Here is a 16,933-nt window from a genome sequence, read left to right as displayed (position 1 = left end):
CTAAGGGATCTTTAGTGACTAAATGCTTTATGTATAGATAATTGATTTTTGTTCTGCAGATTTTTTAAAAAATAATATTTTATTGTGTTTTCAGTGAGGGTTTACATGACAGCTTAGGTTCCCCATTCAGCAGTTTCTACAGAAGTTGTTCAGTGACATTGATAACATTCGAATGTGTGAGCATTCTCATTATTTTCATTCTGCTTCCAGTTTCTCTGTCCTCTTACATTCTCATCTTTGTTTTAAAATAATTGTTGACTGGGTGTTCTACAGATTTTTAAACTATGATTTTATATATTTATTTTTGAAAAAAGGTAGATTCATATAAATGAAAGTTTAATTACAAAAGGATATATAGAAAAGTGTCACTCTTCCCATCTCTGTTCACCCATATTAATTCTCTTTCTCCATGATGGCATATAATAAAAGTGTTCTGAATCTTCCTTTTTTTTTTTTTCATTTACTATATCTTTGTGATCTTTCCTTTCCATATCAGTTCATAAAGAGTTTCATTATCCTCTTTTATTTGCTACTTAGTAAACTATTGTACGGATGAACCATACTTTTTACTTAGCTGGACTCCCAATGATAAAACCTTAGGTTGTTTCTCTGAAACAATGCTGTAGTAAATAGCCTTGTACATACACCATTTCATGTTGTATAAACCTATCTGTAGGAATGATTTATAAAAATAGATTTTGGGACATAAAGTGTATATATGTCTTTGTAATTTTATTATGTATCGCTGAATTGCCTTCCATCGAACCAAATTACACTGTCACTAGCAATATATGTTGTTAGGCGTCTTTGAGTTGGTCCCAACTCATAGCGACCGTTTGTACAACAGAACGAAACACTGCCCAGTCCTTCATCATCCTCACCATTGTTATTATGCTTGAGCCCGTTGCTGCAGCCACTGTGTTTGTCCATCTCATCCAGGTCCTTCCTCTTTTTTGCTGACTGTCTACTTTACCAAGCATGATGCCTTTCTCCAGGGACTGGTCACTCCTCATGATGTGTCTAAAGTATGGAAGATGGAGTCTCACCATCCTTACTTCTAAGGAGCCTTCTGGCTAGACTTTTTCCAAGACAGATTTGTTCATTGTTCTGGCAGTCCATGGTATATTCAGTACTCTTTACCAGCACCATAGTTCAAAGGCATCATTTTTTCTTCAGTCTTTCTTATTCATTGTCCAGCTTTCACATGCATGTGAGGTGATTGAAAAGACCATGGCTTGGGTCAGGTGCACCTTAGTCCTCAAAGTGATGTCCTTGCTATTTAACACTTTAAAGAGGTCTGTTGCAGCAGGTTTGCCCAGTGCAATGCGTTGTTTGATTTCTTCACTGCTGCTTCCATGGACGTTAATTGTGGATTCAAGTAAAATGAAATCCTTGACAACTTCGATATTTTCGTCGTTTGTCATGATGTTGGCTTATTGGTCCAGTTGTAAGGATTTTTGTTTTCTTTATGTTGCGATGTTATCCATACTGAAGGCTGTATTTTTTGATCTTCATCAGTAAGTGCTTCAAGTCTTCTTCTCTTTAAGTGAGCAAGGTTGTGTCATCTGCATATCGCAGATGGTTAAGCAATATATAGGAGTACCTGTTTCACTATGCCCTTACTAATAGCAAAATTTTCATTATAGTCTAGTAAGTGAGACTTGTAAATTTTAATTTCCACAGAAATGTTCTTTCTAGCCTTTAACTTCACTGCTCCAGAACGTTGAGTTGTTTCTATTTCTAGTTGTCTATATCCTTTGTGCATCTATTGGGTTGTTGGCTTTTTTCTTATTGATTTATAGGCACTTTTTATTTATTAAGGAATGTATTGTTGTTTTGGGTGATGAGTTGCAAATATTTGACTTCAGTTATTTGTTTTTTGGCTTTGCTTAAGGTCATTTTGATCGTATTTAATTTTATCAGTTTTTTTTTTTTCTTGTTACGGATTTTAGGTTTTAAGTCATAGTTAAAAAGGCCTTCCCCGCTCTGAGATTAGAAACTAATTTTCTTCTTTTTTTTAAATACTTCTTTAGTTTCATTTCCACATTTAAATATTTGATCCATTTGGAATTTATCATGGTGTAAGGTATGAAGAATGAATGTATCCAGCTTTTTTTTCTAGATGTTTACCTAATTGTCCCAATACATGAATTTATTGAATAAGCTATCGTTTCTCCACTGAGATGAAATGTCACCTTTATTAAAAACTAAATGACCACATAAATTTGGGTGTGTTTCTGGTTTTTCTATTCTGTTCCGTTGACCTGTCTTTTGTTCCTGTACCAGTACCAATAGCTTTATAATATACTTTAGTCTCTGGCAGAGCTAGTACTCCCTCATTACTCTTTTTCAAAATTTTATTGGATGTTCCCCCCCTTTTTTTTATATGAACTTTTGCCTCATTAAAAATGAAACAAAATCCTGTTAATTGGTTTTATTGGAATTACTTTACATTTATAGGTTAATTTTTGGATTACTATATTTATGATTTTGAGTCTTTCTCTCCAAGAGCATGGTATGGTTACCATTTGTTTAAGTATTTATTTTTTAAAATATCTTTTAGGGGCATTTTAAACTTTCACTTCATATGTCTTGCAAATTTCTTAAATTTATTCCTAGACATTTGATGTGTTTTGTTATTGTGGTGAATGGTATTTTTTCTTTCATTCTCCTGATGGATTTTTTTTTTTAAAAAACAGCTTTACTGAGATTTAATTCACAATACCATAAAATTCAGCTATTTCTAGTGTACAATTTGATGGTTTTTTAGTATATTCATAGATTGTGCAGCCATTGCCACAATCAATTTTTAGAACATTTTCATCTCCCCCAAAAGAAAACTGTCATTAACTGCCGTTCCACATATTCTCCTAATGTCCCCAGCCCTAGGCAATCATCAGTCTACTTTGTCTCCGTTTATTTACCTATTCTGGACATTTCACATAAATGGAATCACATAATATGTGGTCTTTTTGGACTGGCCTGTTTCACTTAGCATAATGTTTTCAGGTTTCATCTATGTCATAGCATGTATCAATACACCATTCCTTTTTGCTGAATTATGTTCCATTGTATGGATATACCACATTCTGTTTATCCATTCATTAATTGATGGACATTTGGGCTGTTTCCACCTTTTGACTATTATGAAAAATGCTGTTATGAACACTCATATACAAGGTTTTGTGTAGACATGTATTTTCAGTTCTCTTGGGTATATAAAAATCCTGTTGCCATTGAATTTATTTCATCTCATCGCGACCCTATGACAACAGAGTAGACCTATTTCATAGAGTCTCTGAGACTCTAATCTTTACAGAAACAGACTGCCATGTATTTCTCCCATGGACTGGCTGGTGGGTTCGAACCACCAACTTCTGGTTAGCTGCTGAGCACTTAACCGTTGTACCACCAAGGCTCCTTCTTGGGTATAGATCAAGTAGAGTTTGGGTCTTATGGTAATTCTCCGTTTAATCCTTTGAGAAACTACCAAACTCTTTTCCAAAGCTGCTTCACCATTTTACAGTTCCACTTTCTCCACATTCTTGCCAACTCTTGTTATTTTCTTTTTTATAATCTTTGTTATTATAGCCAACCTGGTAGGCATGTAGTGGTTCTGGTTGGTTCTTACTAGTATATGTGAAAGCTGTTAACATCTGTTTATTAACGTTTTATCAGTGGAATTTTCTTCATACTTTAATAGTTTTTCGGTTGATTCTTCCATTGGGTTTTCTAGGAATACAATTATGTGGTCTGTAAATATTGATATTTTACCTTCTCATCTTTTGATTTTCATATCTCTAATTTATTATTCTTGTTTGCTTGCATTGGCTGACTAGTACCTCCAGAACCACATTTAATAGTCCTCGTGATAGTGGACGTTCTTTTCTTAGTTCTGTCTTTAAATATGTATATTTCTAATCTTTTCATGTTAATTTTGATGCTGGCTTTTTGGTTGAGATACACATTAGTGTTTGTATCAAGAATGACCAATGAATTTTAATCAAATGCCTTTTCAGCATCTATGAACATAATCATAATCTATTTCTCTTTATTAATATGGTGAATTCTATTCATAGATTTTCTTATTCAACTGTCCTTTCATTTCTAAATTAAATCCCACTTGGTCATAGTACTTTTATGTGTTGATGGATTCTGTAGTAAATATTTTATTTAGGATTTTTGTATTAATAAAAAGAGATTGGTCTGTATAAATTTTAAATAAGTACAATGTTGTATAATAATTTGGACTATTTTGGGGGCTGGAAAACTGTGAAGATCAGTAGCTTAATTTTAAGAGTTCACATCAAAATACCTGGACTTACCAGTAAACGTGCCATAAAATCTATCCATTTCAGGGTTTAACAGGCCTTCACTGGTGGTGCCCCCAAACTTAAAATTATTCATATCTTTTAAATACTGAGAAACTGCTAGAGTGTAGTCACTTCCTCTCAGAAGGCCAGAAGTATTTGAGAAACTCTAAAGCACTGTCATGAGACCTCATCAATTTTGACCATAGGAATTCAGTGGAAGAGAGTGATCTGTATTGGGTGGCACAAACGGTTAAGTGTTAGGCTACTAGCCCAAAGATGGCGGTGCCTTGAGATAGAGACCTACCAATCTGCTTCTGAAAGGTCACAGCTTTGACAACCCTGTGGAGTAGTTCTACCCTGCACACATAGGGTCACCATGAGTTGGAATTGACTTGACGGCAGCTAACAACAACGGTAAGAGTTTGCTAAACAAAAGTGCAAAATGAAGGGGGGGATATTTAGCCTATTGAAAACACGTAGCTAGCATGCTTCAACAAACTAGGTGAGAAGATGCAGGATTAAACGCTGTGGAAGCCCCAATTATGTTGGGTGGCTAAAGAATGGGTGGAAACCAGAGAAATTACTACAGATGCCCACCAGAGTTTAAGTAGCTCCTGGCAGTAAGCCCAACAGGCCTTAAGATACCGGTGATATTACTTAGTGCTGTGAGTGCTGCTGCTAGTACCGGCACTGCCACCACCACCACCAAAGCTCTCCTAGCCCACCTGAATTGAGACCCGAGTGCCTTCAGCCTCTTTTTGAAGACCCTGATATTTGTGGAGAGGCAATTTGGGAGGAGGTAGGGGAGAAGGTATGGGTTATATTGCCAGCTGGTATTTTAGAAAAAGCCAAGCTCCTCTCTACCCATACACAAAGGAATGTTTTCTCTAGAATGAATTCTGAGGAAGTAACATTTCTTTAAGTGATGAAACATATTTTAGCTTACTTATAAAGAAAGCATTGTGTATGTTTCTCTGCCTGTCGTATTGAAGTCTGCCCATATTCTAACCTCGCTGTAATGACTTTTGTTTTTGTCCTGGGTCATAATACAGAGCCCAGTTCTGCACCTGGCTCTGAATTTCATCTGTGTCCTTCCCTGCTGGACTGTTAGCTTTTCTGTCACTGGATCTTTGTTTTATAATGCCTCCAATTACCCTTTTGTTTACTAATTTTAATTTTCATTATTAGAAAACTCAGTTTAAGAATTATGCGTTGCCTAACTCTGACTGGCGGGTATGATACTAATTATATTAATCTTTATTTTAATTATTTCATAGTAAAAAGAATTGTAGGTTAAGTAAGAGTTGGCAGTATAATAGTATGCTTTTATAATACTGCTTTATAGTTTTTCTTGTAAGCTAATTCTTTTGATTCTGTCATAATAATGTAAGGTGGGCAAATAAGTGATTGTTATTTTCATTTTTGTGATGAAGAAAGAGCTGAGACTTCTTTGATTAAAGACCCCAAGGCTCATTTTAAATATTGGGTCTCGGTAATGGTTATTTCATGTGCTCAGAAACCTTCATACTTGTAAATGTAAAGCAGTGCTCTAGAGGATAAAGTTTGTTGGTGTCTTGATTTCTAAATCAGTGGTTCTCAAACTTTTGGTCTTAACACTTCTTTATATTCTTAAAAAAAGTAATGAGGATTACAAAGAGCTTTGGTTTCTATAAGGTATGTCTCAGTATTTACCATATTAGAAATTAAAATTGATAAATTAAAAAAATTATTAATTCATTTAAAATAATAAACTCATGGTAACATAAATAAGGTGTTTTTTTTGTTTTTAATAAGAAGCAATTATTTTCCAAATCAGAAATATTTCAGTTAGAGGTAGCTAAAGAGGGGCATTTGTAAAATGTAATCTAATATTCCTACTTTAGATTGGAAATTTCCTCTCGTATGTCATTGTTGGAAGCTCCATTAATACAATGGTGGCCTTCTTTTTGTCAGTCTGTAGGTATACTCTTAGAGCCATGCAGTGACTGTGGTGATAGTGAAGATGGCTGTCTTGAGAGGTAAGCATTTTCTTTGCTGTTAATTAATAAATGATTTTGAGAATTGGAACTATTCACAGATTTTGGAGTGAAAATTTTAAATGAATCCATTATAACATGCAGTTTAGATCATCTCAAAATCAAGCTTCTTGTTAATCCTAGGCATAGAAAATATTAAATATTCAGAGAAATGTAGGTTCAGACAAAAACACCAGTTATAACTTGGAAAACTTTTCAGAAAGAAGAATACTTTTCTTGGAGACAACTCAAACTTTCAATTGATTTGTAGAAGATTTGAGAATTTGTTGATATTCCGAATACATGTTTCAGTGAGTTAATTCATAGTCTTGGAAATATTGATGCTTAGCTGGAAGATAATGGGTAGCATTTGCTTCAACAAATAACGTACAGAATGTTTCCAGCCCCTTTGAACTCACCGTTGGTGTGTCCCAGTACAGCATTATATACCTGGTTCTTGTTTACCTCCTTGGCCAGTTGTAATGGGAAGGAGATACCTGAGGCAATGAGTATTTCAACTGGGAACCATATGTAGAATCTCAGTACCTACCTGTCCTTTGAATAGAAGCTTTCTAGAAAATTTAAATTCACTGAATAGGATTTAGGTCATTTACCCTTTGTATCATTCTTTAGGACTCTGTTAAAAAATATAACTTCCTTAGAAAAAATGATTTCCTATTCTGAAAACACATCAGTAGTGAAGTTGTGGCCTAAACTGCTCTAAGTATCAAGAAATCCCAAACGGTATTACTAAATTGATGATAGCCTGTTGGCAAGGGTAAACTTTGCGTTAATGCCATTGTCTCCCTTAATTACGAGCAGGAAACCTATTCTCTGAGGGTAAGTAAATTCTTTGGAGCCATGTCTCTGGAGCTTCCCCATACTCTGAAGGTCCACAGATTTTCTGCTTACAGCAGTTCCTTGTGCTTCCTTTCAGGAGGCAGGCATGGTCCTCTTCCAGCCCAGGGAGTATTGGAGCTATGGGCTGAAGATATAAGATTTAACAGCATTAACAGGCATTCCCAGAATGATGACATCTGGATTTGGTAGAACAATAAGGATCCATTTAGTGAGGACCCAGTCTTTTTGGAAAAAACTCTTTCCTCTTCAGCTTGTGTGTAGGTTAGCAAACTTGTTTTTAGATCCAAAGAGTACATTGATAAGGTGGATTTCGTTTTGCATGTTCAGCACTCATGTTTCTCAGATTGAAGTGACTAGGTCTTTTCATTTATTAGGGTATAATTTAACTCAGCCCACCATTTTGCTCCCGTTCTAAGCAAAGGAAGGCCTTTGAGCTTGTCAGGGAATTTAGTTCGTTTCTTACGCTCAGCAAGAATAAGGTAGTTAAGTATATGAGGAGATAACTTGCCATATTTAGATCAAGGTCTCTGTTCTGAGTTCACACTTTGTATGGCCAGGTAGAAGCTGTACCTGCATGTATCATTGTAAATTGCCACAGTGTCTTTGGGAAAAAGAAATTTCCCACAGTAGGCATATTGATTGATAACCTACTGTAATACCAGATGCTCTGTTGATTTATAAAATAGGTAGGGACTGTTTGTGACAATTTGCTGTAATACTTGTTTTAAATTGGGTTTAGTTTTTGTGGGAGAATGAAAGGTGAACTGAAATCCTTAAAAATTTCCTTTTATATGACAGTGTTTGGAGAAAGGAGAGGTTTAGAATTACCTGTGTTTCATTGTGACAGAACACAATTGGATTTAGATTTTAAATAAGAGACATAGCTATGTCTCTAAAAACTCTTCTTTAAACTACAAAGAATGTTTTATAGTAGGGGAGAGTAAAGCTGTTTGGTTAAAAATAACATTTATTTTTACAATTTTTTTTCTATTGTACATTCATTCTTTTTGGTTTCTATTGCGAATTTTGTTTTTCTTTTTAAAAACTTTTGTTTTTTGGCTGGTGGTTGCGGTGAACATTACTTAATTTTTTTAAACTTGAAGTAATTCTGTGGATCTTTTCAGTATTGTGTGATTTTCAGATAAAGAGCTCCAAAGAATGGGCATACGTCCAATTGTCATTTTCTCCTCTGACGTTGTAAATGCTAACTATATTGGGGAAGAGAGGAGTCTAGGTAAGAAGTATGCAATGATAGTAACCATTTTATTCTTAAAACACTAATAATTTTACTTATATTTTTAGGAAAGAATATTTGTCATTTGACAGTGATACATTGTCACATTTGATTCTGGTAAGAATTACTTTTATCTTGTGGTTCTTAAAAAGTTGACTGTATTTAAAATATCAATTATTATATCTAGACTTAACTCTTGAGTTGAATTGCCTTAAAAGAGATTTAAATATAGTTACTCTTACCAAATGTTTTACATTAAGCAGCAGCCTTTTGGTTATAAGATAGTTGGTTATGAAAATACTGTCCTCGATTTGGAATCCAAAATTTGTTTGCCTCCACTAAGACATATTACAAAACTGCAAGTTTATATTTGAAAATAGTTTGGATGATAGGTGCGGGACAGTTGGCTCTGCAGGCACGTGTATATGTGTGGGCTGTCATTTAACCTGGTTGTGAAAAGCCTTGTGGTCGTGAAATGTGTTCTTTATTTTAAAATACAGGAGTCTAGTAGCAAGATATGTGATTTGAATGCCAACACTGAACCAGAAGTGCCAGGAGGTCAAAGTGTTGGTGTTCAAGGGGAAGCAGCATGTGTCCAAATTCCACATTTAGATCTGAAGAATGTTTCTGATGGTGATAAATGGGAAGGTAATTTTACCCACACACATTATTTTTCCTAATGTGCTGTTTGTAACAAGCTATCCAAAGCAATGAAATTATTGGCCTTTTCTGGACAACTTTATTTGTCTTGATCTCTGTTCTTCCTTTCATATAACATGAATGAGTGTTTACTTATATTCAGATATATTAATGAGATTATGGGGCAACTATCTTGTATGAACTAGAAGTTCCTGTTTGATCAGTGGATTTGAAGATGAATGTTGGAACTGATTAATTAAAAAGTAAAATCACCCTAGGAAAGGCTTTTGTTAATTGTGAAATCACATGCTAGAGACATCTCCCAGTCTTTGTTAAGGCCTTGGACTTTACCATTTTAAACAGAGAGTTTATAGCTACCGTTACGATCATCAGTGGTACTCTTTTTTTTTTTTAATGATCTTCAGGAGTACTTCTAAGCAAATATTGTACCATGTTCCTTATCCCCATATTAGGGTATGAAGGTCAGGGGTGCTAACAGTTTAATCAGAGGAGAGGAAAGGTTTAAATTTCAGAAGCAAGCAACATAAGTATATGCATTTGTCAAAACTCAACAAATATACACTAAGAATTTTACATTTCATTGTCTATAATTTTTTTTTTTACCTCAATAGGAAAAAAAGAAAAAAACTCTGTAAACAATACTAGACTCCAGTGAATGATTGGCATGCTGCAGTGTTTAGGGGGAAGTATACTGATATATGCAGTTTACTTTGAAATCCATGAAAAAAATAAGGTGCTTAATGGGATGGATAAATGTTATGAAACAAGTACAGTAAAATATTAATATAGCATCTGGGTGATTGGCGTATGGATGCTTACTGTAAAATTCAACTTTGCTGTATATTTGTAAACTTCAAAATGTTGGGGGAAAAAACAAGCAGCAAACATGGACCCAGTAGTCCTCCTGGATCACTCACTTTCCTAAGTAAAGTGACGAAGAGTCAACTGAGGAATCTTAAGCAGATTGGATGAGAATCCCTGGGTTGTCTCTTCTTCTACCAGTTGTCTGATGACATGCGGTGGCCATAGCAAGAGAAACTGCAGTGCCATGGGCTCCTTTTACCACCTTAAGTCTACTTACCTGGTCACATGTGGAGTTTTTCTTCTTCCTTTTAAGTTTTAGTCAGTTTTTTTAAACCCCCCCAACCAAGTCTTTGTCTGTGCCAATCTTTATTGCTGTTTACTCTCCTCACCCCTTTTTTTGGTCTTGATGTTTGGTATACCCAGTTGCATATTATGTGTGTTAACTCTTACTAAATTGGAAAGTTGTCTTTGCCTTGTTCTGGCTTATTCAGGGTTTTTGGAATTCGTGAAGATACTTCCCAGATTTAGGGAATATGTTAGTGTACTGATGGTGGTGAAGATCAAATGTCTTTTTAGTTATTTATCCTAGCATTTTCACTGAGAAGGGGTGGTGGCCAACAGCACATCCCTGGAGCCTCAGCAGGAGAGTAATCACTGAAAGATGAAGCTGGGATTCTGATAAAGCCCTTATACTTCTTCCCCTTAGAGGATGCAGATAATAAATAGACCTTTACAATCTTTGGAGGTCCTGATCTTAAGCTTTAAGCATAGAAGAGCAATTATGTTTCATTGTCTAAGGGAGATTGGACGTTATCTGTGTAGCTTTAGCTTTCTGGCGGTGGCTGCCCCTGAAAGGGAGCCTGACACTGGGCTTTCTTTTGCATCCCTGTTAAACCACCTCTACATCTTGTGATAGAGAAAAGAGGTAACGTATGGACTACTGATCCCTAATTTTCAGTGGCTGGGCCCTCCTGTTATCCACCTGATTCAACAGCAGTGACAAGTCCACGTAGGCTTCCTGCTGGCTCTTCCAGGAATTAGAGTCAGTGACTCTCAGAAAGTCAAAGATAGTAGACAACTGAGTGAACTTTTCAGCCATGAGCCCTCCATGTACTCAGAAGAGTAGCTATTAGTAGACAGCTCTTTCCAACTTCGCCACCTATACAAGGAGTCATTTTTCCACATGTAGGGGTTAGGATATTCTAAATAGAAAAGCAGGTAGCACATGGCTACTACCACCGGCATGAATTGGTAGCAGCTGTTCAAAAGATCTTGACTTTTAACGGAAATGGACACCACCTTTTCTTCAGATTTTCTTCGGCTTACTCTGGAATGAAATACAGTAGAATCTTTTCAAATACCAAATAAAAGTCCCTGTCCCCCCCCCCCCCCCCCGCCCCCAGTCAAATCAAGAGTACTGAAAAGCTTCAAACAGTATCTGGTTAAGAGTTTCCATTTCTTCAGTTTCATGCTTGAGTTTTAATAAAACAGCACTACTTTGATTTCTTTGCCTTGCTTGCTGAAATGGAAATGACGTATGTTGCGTGTGTTTTAAAAGTTTGGTTAGTAGTAATTTCTTTGAATAAAGTTTTTGAGGAGAATGCTTAACTGGTTTTAGGGAAATGTTTTTGGTATCTTTGGCTTTGTGTTAGTTATGTGTATGGTTTGTTCTGACTGTGCTGTGTGTTCACTTTAGTATTTTTTGCCATTTTTTTCCATTTTATTAGCGTCATGCCCTATCACTTTTCCCCTCATTGATTTCAAAACAATGCATCTGCAGAGAGATGGGGAGGGTAAGTATGGTTCACCATAGTTTAGTTTTTTTTTTTTTCCTTTTTATGGTTCACTTTGTTTGCCTTATTATTAGCCCTTCTCCTGCTGCCCCTATATCCTAGGAACATTGTTCCAGGTTTAAAATGATACCCAGAGAAAATTGTTTTTGTGATTTCCCTCTTTTCTTAAAACAGGAGATTTCCCATAAAATATTTGTTACCAGTTGCTTATTTGCTGGGAAGCAGGTACAAGGGTTGCTTTGAAAATCACTTTATTGCTGGGTTTATTGTGGGGTTGCACGCTTTGTATACAGTTTTTAGTTATCAGATTGATCTGGGCTTCAAAAACTAACCAAATTATGTTATTACCCCGAAAAAAAGTAATGTTTTAAATTGCTAATGCACAAATGCTAAATTACTAAAACCACAGTCCTTAGCTATTTTGTCAAGAAAAAGAAAACATCGCTCTTGAATTTTGACACTGTCAAGCTATCTTTACATTAAAAAATACTTAAAAATTCATTTTTCTATTGTTAATAGCCATAGCATCAAATTTTTAAATTGCATTTATGTATAAAATTCCTCCCCCCATCCTGGTCTCCAGTGATGCTTGAATTTAATTTTGTGTTTGGGATATGTTATAAATCGTGGATATTATCTATATGTGTTCTATATGTAATTAAACCTTATGTGTGCAAAGACTTCAAATATGTCAGCTTGACTTCATTTGAGAACATACAGGATAACTCCCATAAAATAAATGTGCTTAAAAAGGACTAGTTCTGTTAAGTTTTGTCTTGATAATACTGTTGAGTATTCAGTTGCATAGGCATTACATAGGAATCCCATAACAGAAGATAACCACCCCAGTGTAATGTTAGAGGCCAGGTGTCGTCAGCTGAATTAGCTGCTCATTTGGAAGTGTTCAAATCATTCTAGAGTCAGAGAGCTCCATTTGGTGAACTGCGTAGCCTCTTGAGTGCAGAAGAGCTTCTGCATCCTTTTAACATGCTACTTGACAGTGAGGGACAATATACTCACCTGGCAGGATTTGGTTCTTAAGTTTAATTCTTGAGTGTCTACTGTTTCTAAATGAAGACTTTTCCTTACTTGAAAAATAACATAATTCTGAAAAGCTTGACAGTGTCTTTACTTGTTTTGTCACTGGGTTCAGAAATTTAAAGTATAACTCCTTATTTGAAAATAGATCTCCAGGCTAAAAAATAAAGCTTAGATAATTTTAAATTATACTAGGCTTTATGAAAATCCTAATAGCCTTTATTTAAAAAAAAAAATATATATATATATATATAAATATTATATGAACTACTTCATGTAAGATGATTTAGAAAATATACAGCTGATACTTTCTGACTTTTTCCATGTGGAATCAAGAGACTCACGGTACTGTTCTTTGTGTTTGTTTTGCAGATCCATTTCCTGCTTTTAAGTCTTGGCAGGAGGACTCTGAGTCTGGAGAAGCTCAGCTCTCTCCACAAGCTGGAAGAATGAATCATCATCCCTTGGAAGAGGACTGTCCTCCAGTATTATCACACCGAAGTTTAGATTTTGGGCAAAGCCAGCGTTTCCTGCATGATCCAGAAACGTTGGATTCCTCATCTAAAGCACTTTCTTTTGCTAGGTATATGAATTTTAGGTACTTATGAGAGCCAGCTCCTATTAAGTACCCAGGCCCTCTGGGAGTCATAGTCCTCCACACCTACAGTTCAACACTTTCTCCCCTATTTCATGAAGCATATTTTTGTAACTTTCATGCTTTTTGGCCACTCTCTATTAAATTCTCAGTTTGATGAGGGGTAGTTTTTTGGGGTTTGCTATCTAATAGAAAGACATCTTCTCATAATGTACTTATTCACTCATTCATTCATTCATGACTAAAGTTACCAAACCCTGAAAGTTGGAGTTCACCAGTCCTTAATATCACCAGTCTTTAATATCTTTATTATCAAAACTTTAAATTGACTCTGAATGTCAGGAACTTTGTCTTGCAGTTTGAACATCAAAACACCTCTGAGTTGCTAGGTATCATTCTCTCTTTTCTGCCTTTGTCCGAACAACTTTTGAATGATTTTAAATTCCTTTCATGACCTTTGTGTTAGTTAATTTTGTGGTCTCTTAGCAGTATAGTCTAAGTTTCTTTTTACTTCCTTTCCCCCAGTGTTAGGGACTTAATTTCACTTTAAAGGTAAGCTTCTTGGTAACGGTGTCAGGTTATATCAGGACCATGAGAGATGCTGATACTTTAGAATATGACTGTAACACAGTGTTGACCTCTTATTTTAATTCAGAATTCGAAGATCATCCTTTAGTTCAAAAGATGAAAAAAGAGAAGACAGAACACCATATCAGTTGGTCAAGAAACTTCAGAAAAAAATCAGACAATTTGAGGAACAGTTTGAAAGGGAAAGAAATAGCAAGGTAAGTTCAGACATTGCCCAGCATGAGCTATATATATAAAACTCGAACTGGGAGGAGGGTCTTTGGAGAGCATTAGTCTAGCTCTGCCCTGAGAGAGATAAGGAATCTGAGATGCTGAGGGAATTAATGTCATATGGATCTCAGATCATATAGATCCTTAGCCTCCTGATTTTCAGGCCAGTAGCAATGAGTTTGGCTTTTTTTTTTTTTTTTTTGTATTCTTGCCTTTGCACCATGCATCTTTTTATTTCCGTTGGCAAAACAACTTTTAGAATTTTTAAAGCAGATACTTTACATTGACAGATCATGTTAATGCTATTTCCATTCTCTCAAAAGCCGCAAATACTAAGAGGAGCATGTGCATGCAGGCATGTGTATGTGTGTTTAGTAATTAGAACATGTGAAGTAGAAGGAGTCCTGTTCAAATCTGTGTTCTGCCAGTTACTTAGACCCTACCCTGGGAGAGCTTTATGTAATATTCCAACCTTCCCACTTAAAATAAGTTAAGATGAAGTGAGGATTGAGTGAAATCTATGATGTGGAAATTGTAAAATGCTCTTTGGACATAAATTAACATAGGCATTGCTTACCACACACAGGTGTCAGTGATTCCTTTCCTTAAATTTTCAGCCCTCCTACAGTGATATCACAGCCAATCCCAAGGTGGTAAAATGGATGACAGAGCTTACCAAACTGCGGAAGCAAATTAAAGGTATAAAATGTGCCATTTTTGTAATATATTTTCATTTTAAAAATGTTCCATATAACAGTCTATGAAAATTACAGTTATAATTTTTTGATGATTTTTCATCTTTGGCGTTGTTTGGCAAAAATAAAGTTTCTTTTTGTTCTTTTGTTAGAATAAAAGTTGTATACTAAGAGATGGGAAATTTATTATACTGTATTCTTCAAAGTATTTCCTGTGTATTATTAGTAATATTCTTTTGAAAGATGTCCTGCAATGTACATTTGTAGATTAACTTTCATAACATTTATCTGAAATCTATTTTAAATATTAAGCTGTTTCGGTTTTTGGTAGGTATTTCATTAAGATTTTTTGGTGGGTATTTCATCTAAGACTGATGATATCTAATCAGAATTAATTGTTTGTACTAAAAGACTGACTGTTAAGTCTTCTTGAGTCAAAAACTAGGACTTATATTTCTGTATGTTAACCTAATATAACCAAAACCAAACCCAGTGCCGTCGAGTTGATTCCGACTCATAGCGACCCTATAGGACAGGGTAGAACTGCCCCATAGAGTTTCCAAGGAGCGCCTGGTGGATTCGAACTGCTGACCTCTTGGTTAATAGCCGTAGTACTTAACCACTACACCACCAGGGTTTCCAACTTAGTACAGAGTTGTTAACATATATTTACTTTGTGGGTGTTTAGCAAGTATGCTTTTTAATAATTTTTAATACTTGAAAAATTATCTGTGCCAGGTATGGGTTTATGATATGGAGCAACACATTTTAACTTACTCATTTGAATTTGTTCAACAATATTTTTAGTGTCTTATGAGTACCATGAAGAAGCCCTGGTGGTGCAGTCGTTAAAAAACTTGGCTGCTAAGTGAAAGGTCGGTGGTTCAAATCCACCAGCCACTCTATGGGAGAAAGATGTGGCAGTCTGCTTCTGTAAAGATTTTACAGCTTTGGAAACCCTCTGGGGGAGTTCTTCCCCGTCCTCTAGGGCCCTGTGATTCAGAATCAACTTGACAGCAGTGGGTTTGGTTTTGGGTTTGGGGTACTATTCATGTACTTTGTAAACTGGGGATATAGCTGTAAGCAAGACAAACATAGTTCTTACTGTCATGGAGTTTACATTTCTGTGGTTACACTAAATTCTCTTAACTCTTCTTTAGGATATTAGTTTATTTCCCCCCATAATTCTGTTAAGCATTTCCTTGTTTTAATGTCAGTTTCCAACCATTAGTTAAAATCACTACCTTGACTGTGTTACTAAACATGGTCATTAAATTGACTAGCATTAGCCTCTTAATTTCTCAGTTTTCTTCTACTGTAACTGTACTACAGTCCGTTCTCTGCATAGCAGCCAGAATTATCTTTTAAAAAATTATATTGCCTTAGTGGGCTTCCCTTTCTGCTTAGCATAAAGTCTGAATTCCTTAGTATGAACTTTAAGACTCTGCACACTCTGGCCCTTAGCACATTTTATATCACTTTCTTCTCTTTTTCTGTTCCTCAAACATGCCAATCCTTAGGGCCTTTACATAGGCTTTTGCCTCATTTGGGGAGGAATGTTCTTCCCTGATACCGTCTGTGCTAGGTTAGTGCCTTCTTATCATCATTTCATGCTCAACTCAGATGTTACCATCTCGGAAAACCTTCTCTCTCAAGCCCATGCATTGCAGTTGCTCCTTCACAAGGCACACTCCTTTCACCACTCTGACATCATCCAGTTTTATCTGCTTTACAGCACTTATTACTCTTTGAAATTCTTTTATTAGCCTGATCACTTGTTTATTATTTTTCTTTCCCTGAATATACCCTCCATGAGAAAAGATGCCATGTCTGTTTTATTTACTACTGTGTCTATAATGCTCAGTAGAGCATTTTTTAAAACTAATTTATTTTATTTGTTGTTGCCAAGACTATGCACAGCACGACATATACCATCTCAACAATTTCTGCTTGTGTAATTCATCACATTCCTCAAGTTTTGCAACCATTCTCACCCTCGTTTTCCAAGTTGTTCCTCCCCAATTAACATAAACTCACCGCGTCCTAAGTTTCCTATCTTTCAAGTTGCTGTTGTCAGTTTCATCTCATATAGATAGTTCTTGAAAAAGCACAGTGCTCAAAGCAGAC

The 16,933-nt window shown here is 35.7% G+C and overlaps 1 protein-coding gene across 5 annotated transcripts in view; it reads left to right on the top strand.

The window, feature by feature from the left end:
• FAM13B (family with sequence similarity 13 member B) overlaps positions 1 to 16,933 on the top strand; it is a 117,938-nt gene that overhangs the window by 85,149 nt on the left and 15,856 nt on the right. For 3 of the 5 annotated variants that reach the window (XM_049873712.1, XM_049873714.1, XM_049873711.1), the window contains 7 exons: positions 6,267 to 6,331; positions 8,492 to 8,540; positions 8,924 to 9,071; positions 11,615 to 11,680; positions 13,091 to 13,301; positions 13,969 to 14,098; positions 14,729 to 14,810. In XM_049873712.1, coding sequence (XP_049729669.1) covers positions 6,267 to 6,331; positions 8,492 to 8,540; positions 8,924 to 9,071; positions 11,615 to 11,680; positions 13,091 to 13,301; positions 13,969 to 14,098; positions 14,729 to 14,810 — 751 coding nt within the window. The remainder of the gene's footprint in view (positions 1 to 6,266; positions 6,332 to 8,491; positions 8,541 to 8,923; positions 9,072 to 11,614; positions 11,681 to 13,090; positions 13,302 to 13,968; positions 14,099 to 14,728; positions 14,811 to 16,933) is intronic. The other 2 variants (XM_049873715.1, XM_049873713.1) reach the window with 1 other exon arrangement.

This window comes from Elephas maximus, chromosome 2, assembly GCF_024166365.1.
Source record: "Elephas maximus indicus isolate mEleMax1 chromosome 2, mEleMax1 primary haplotype, whole genome shotgun sequence".
NCBI lineage: Eukaryota > Metazoa > Chordata > Mammalia > Proboscidea > Elephantidae > Elephas > Elephas maximus.
The sequence above is the reverse complement of the archived record's forward strand: the minus strand, read 5'-3'. Positions and strand labels throughout refer to the sequence as shown.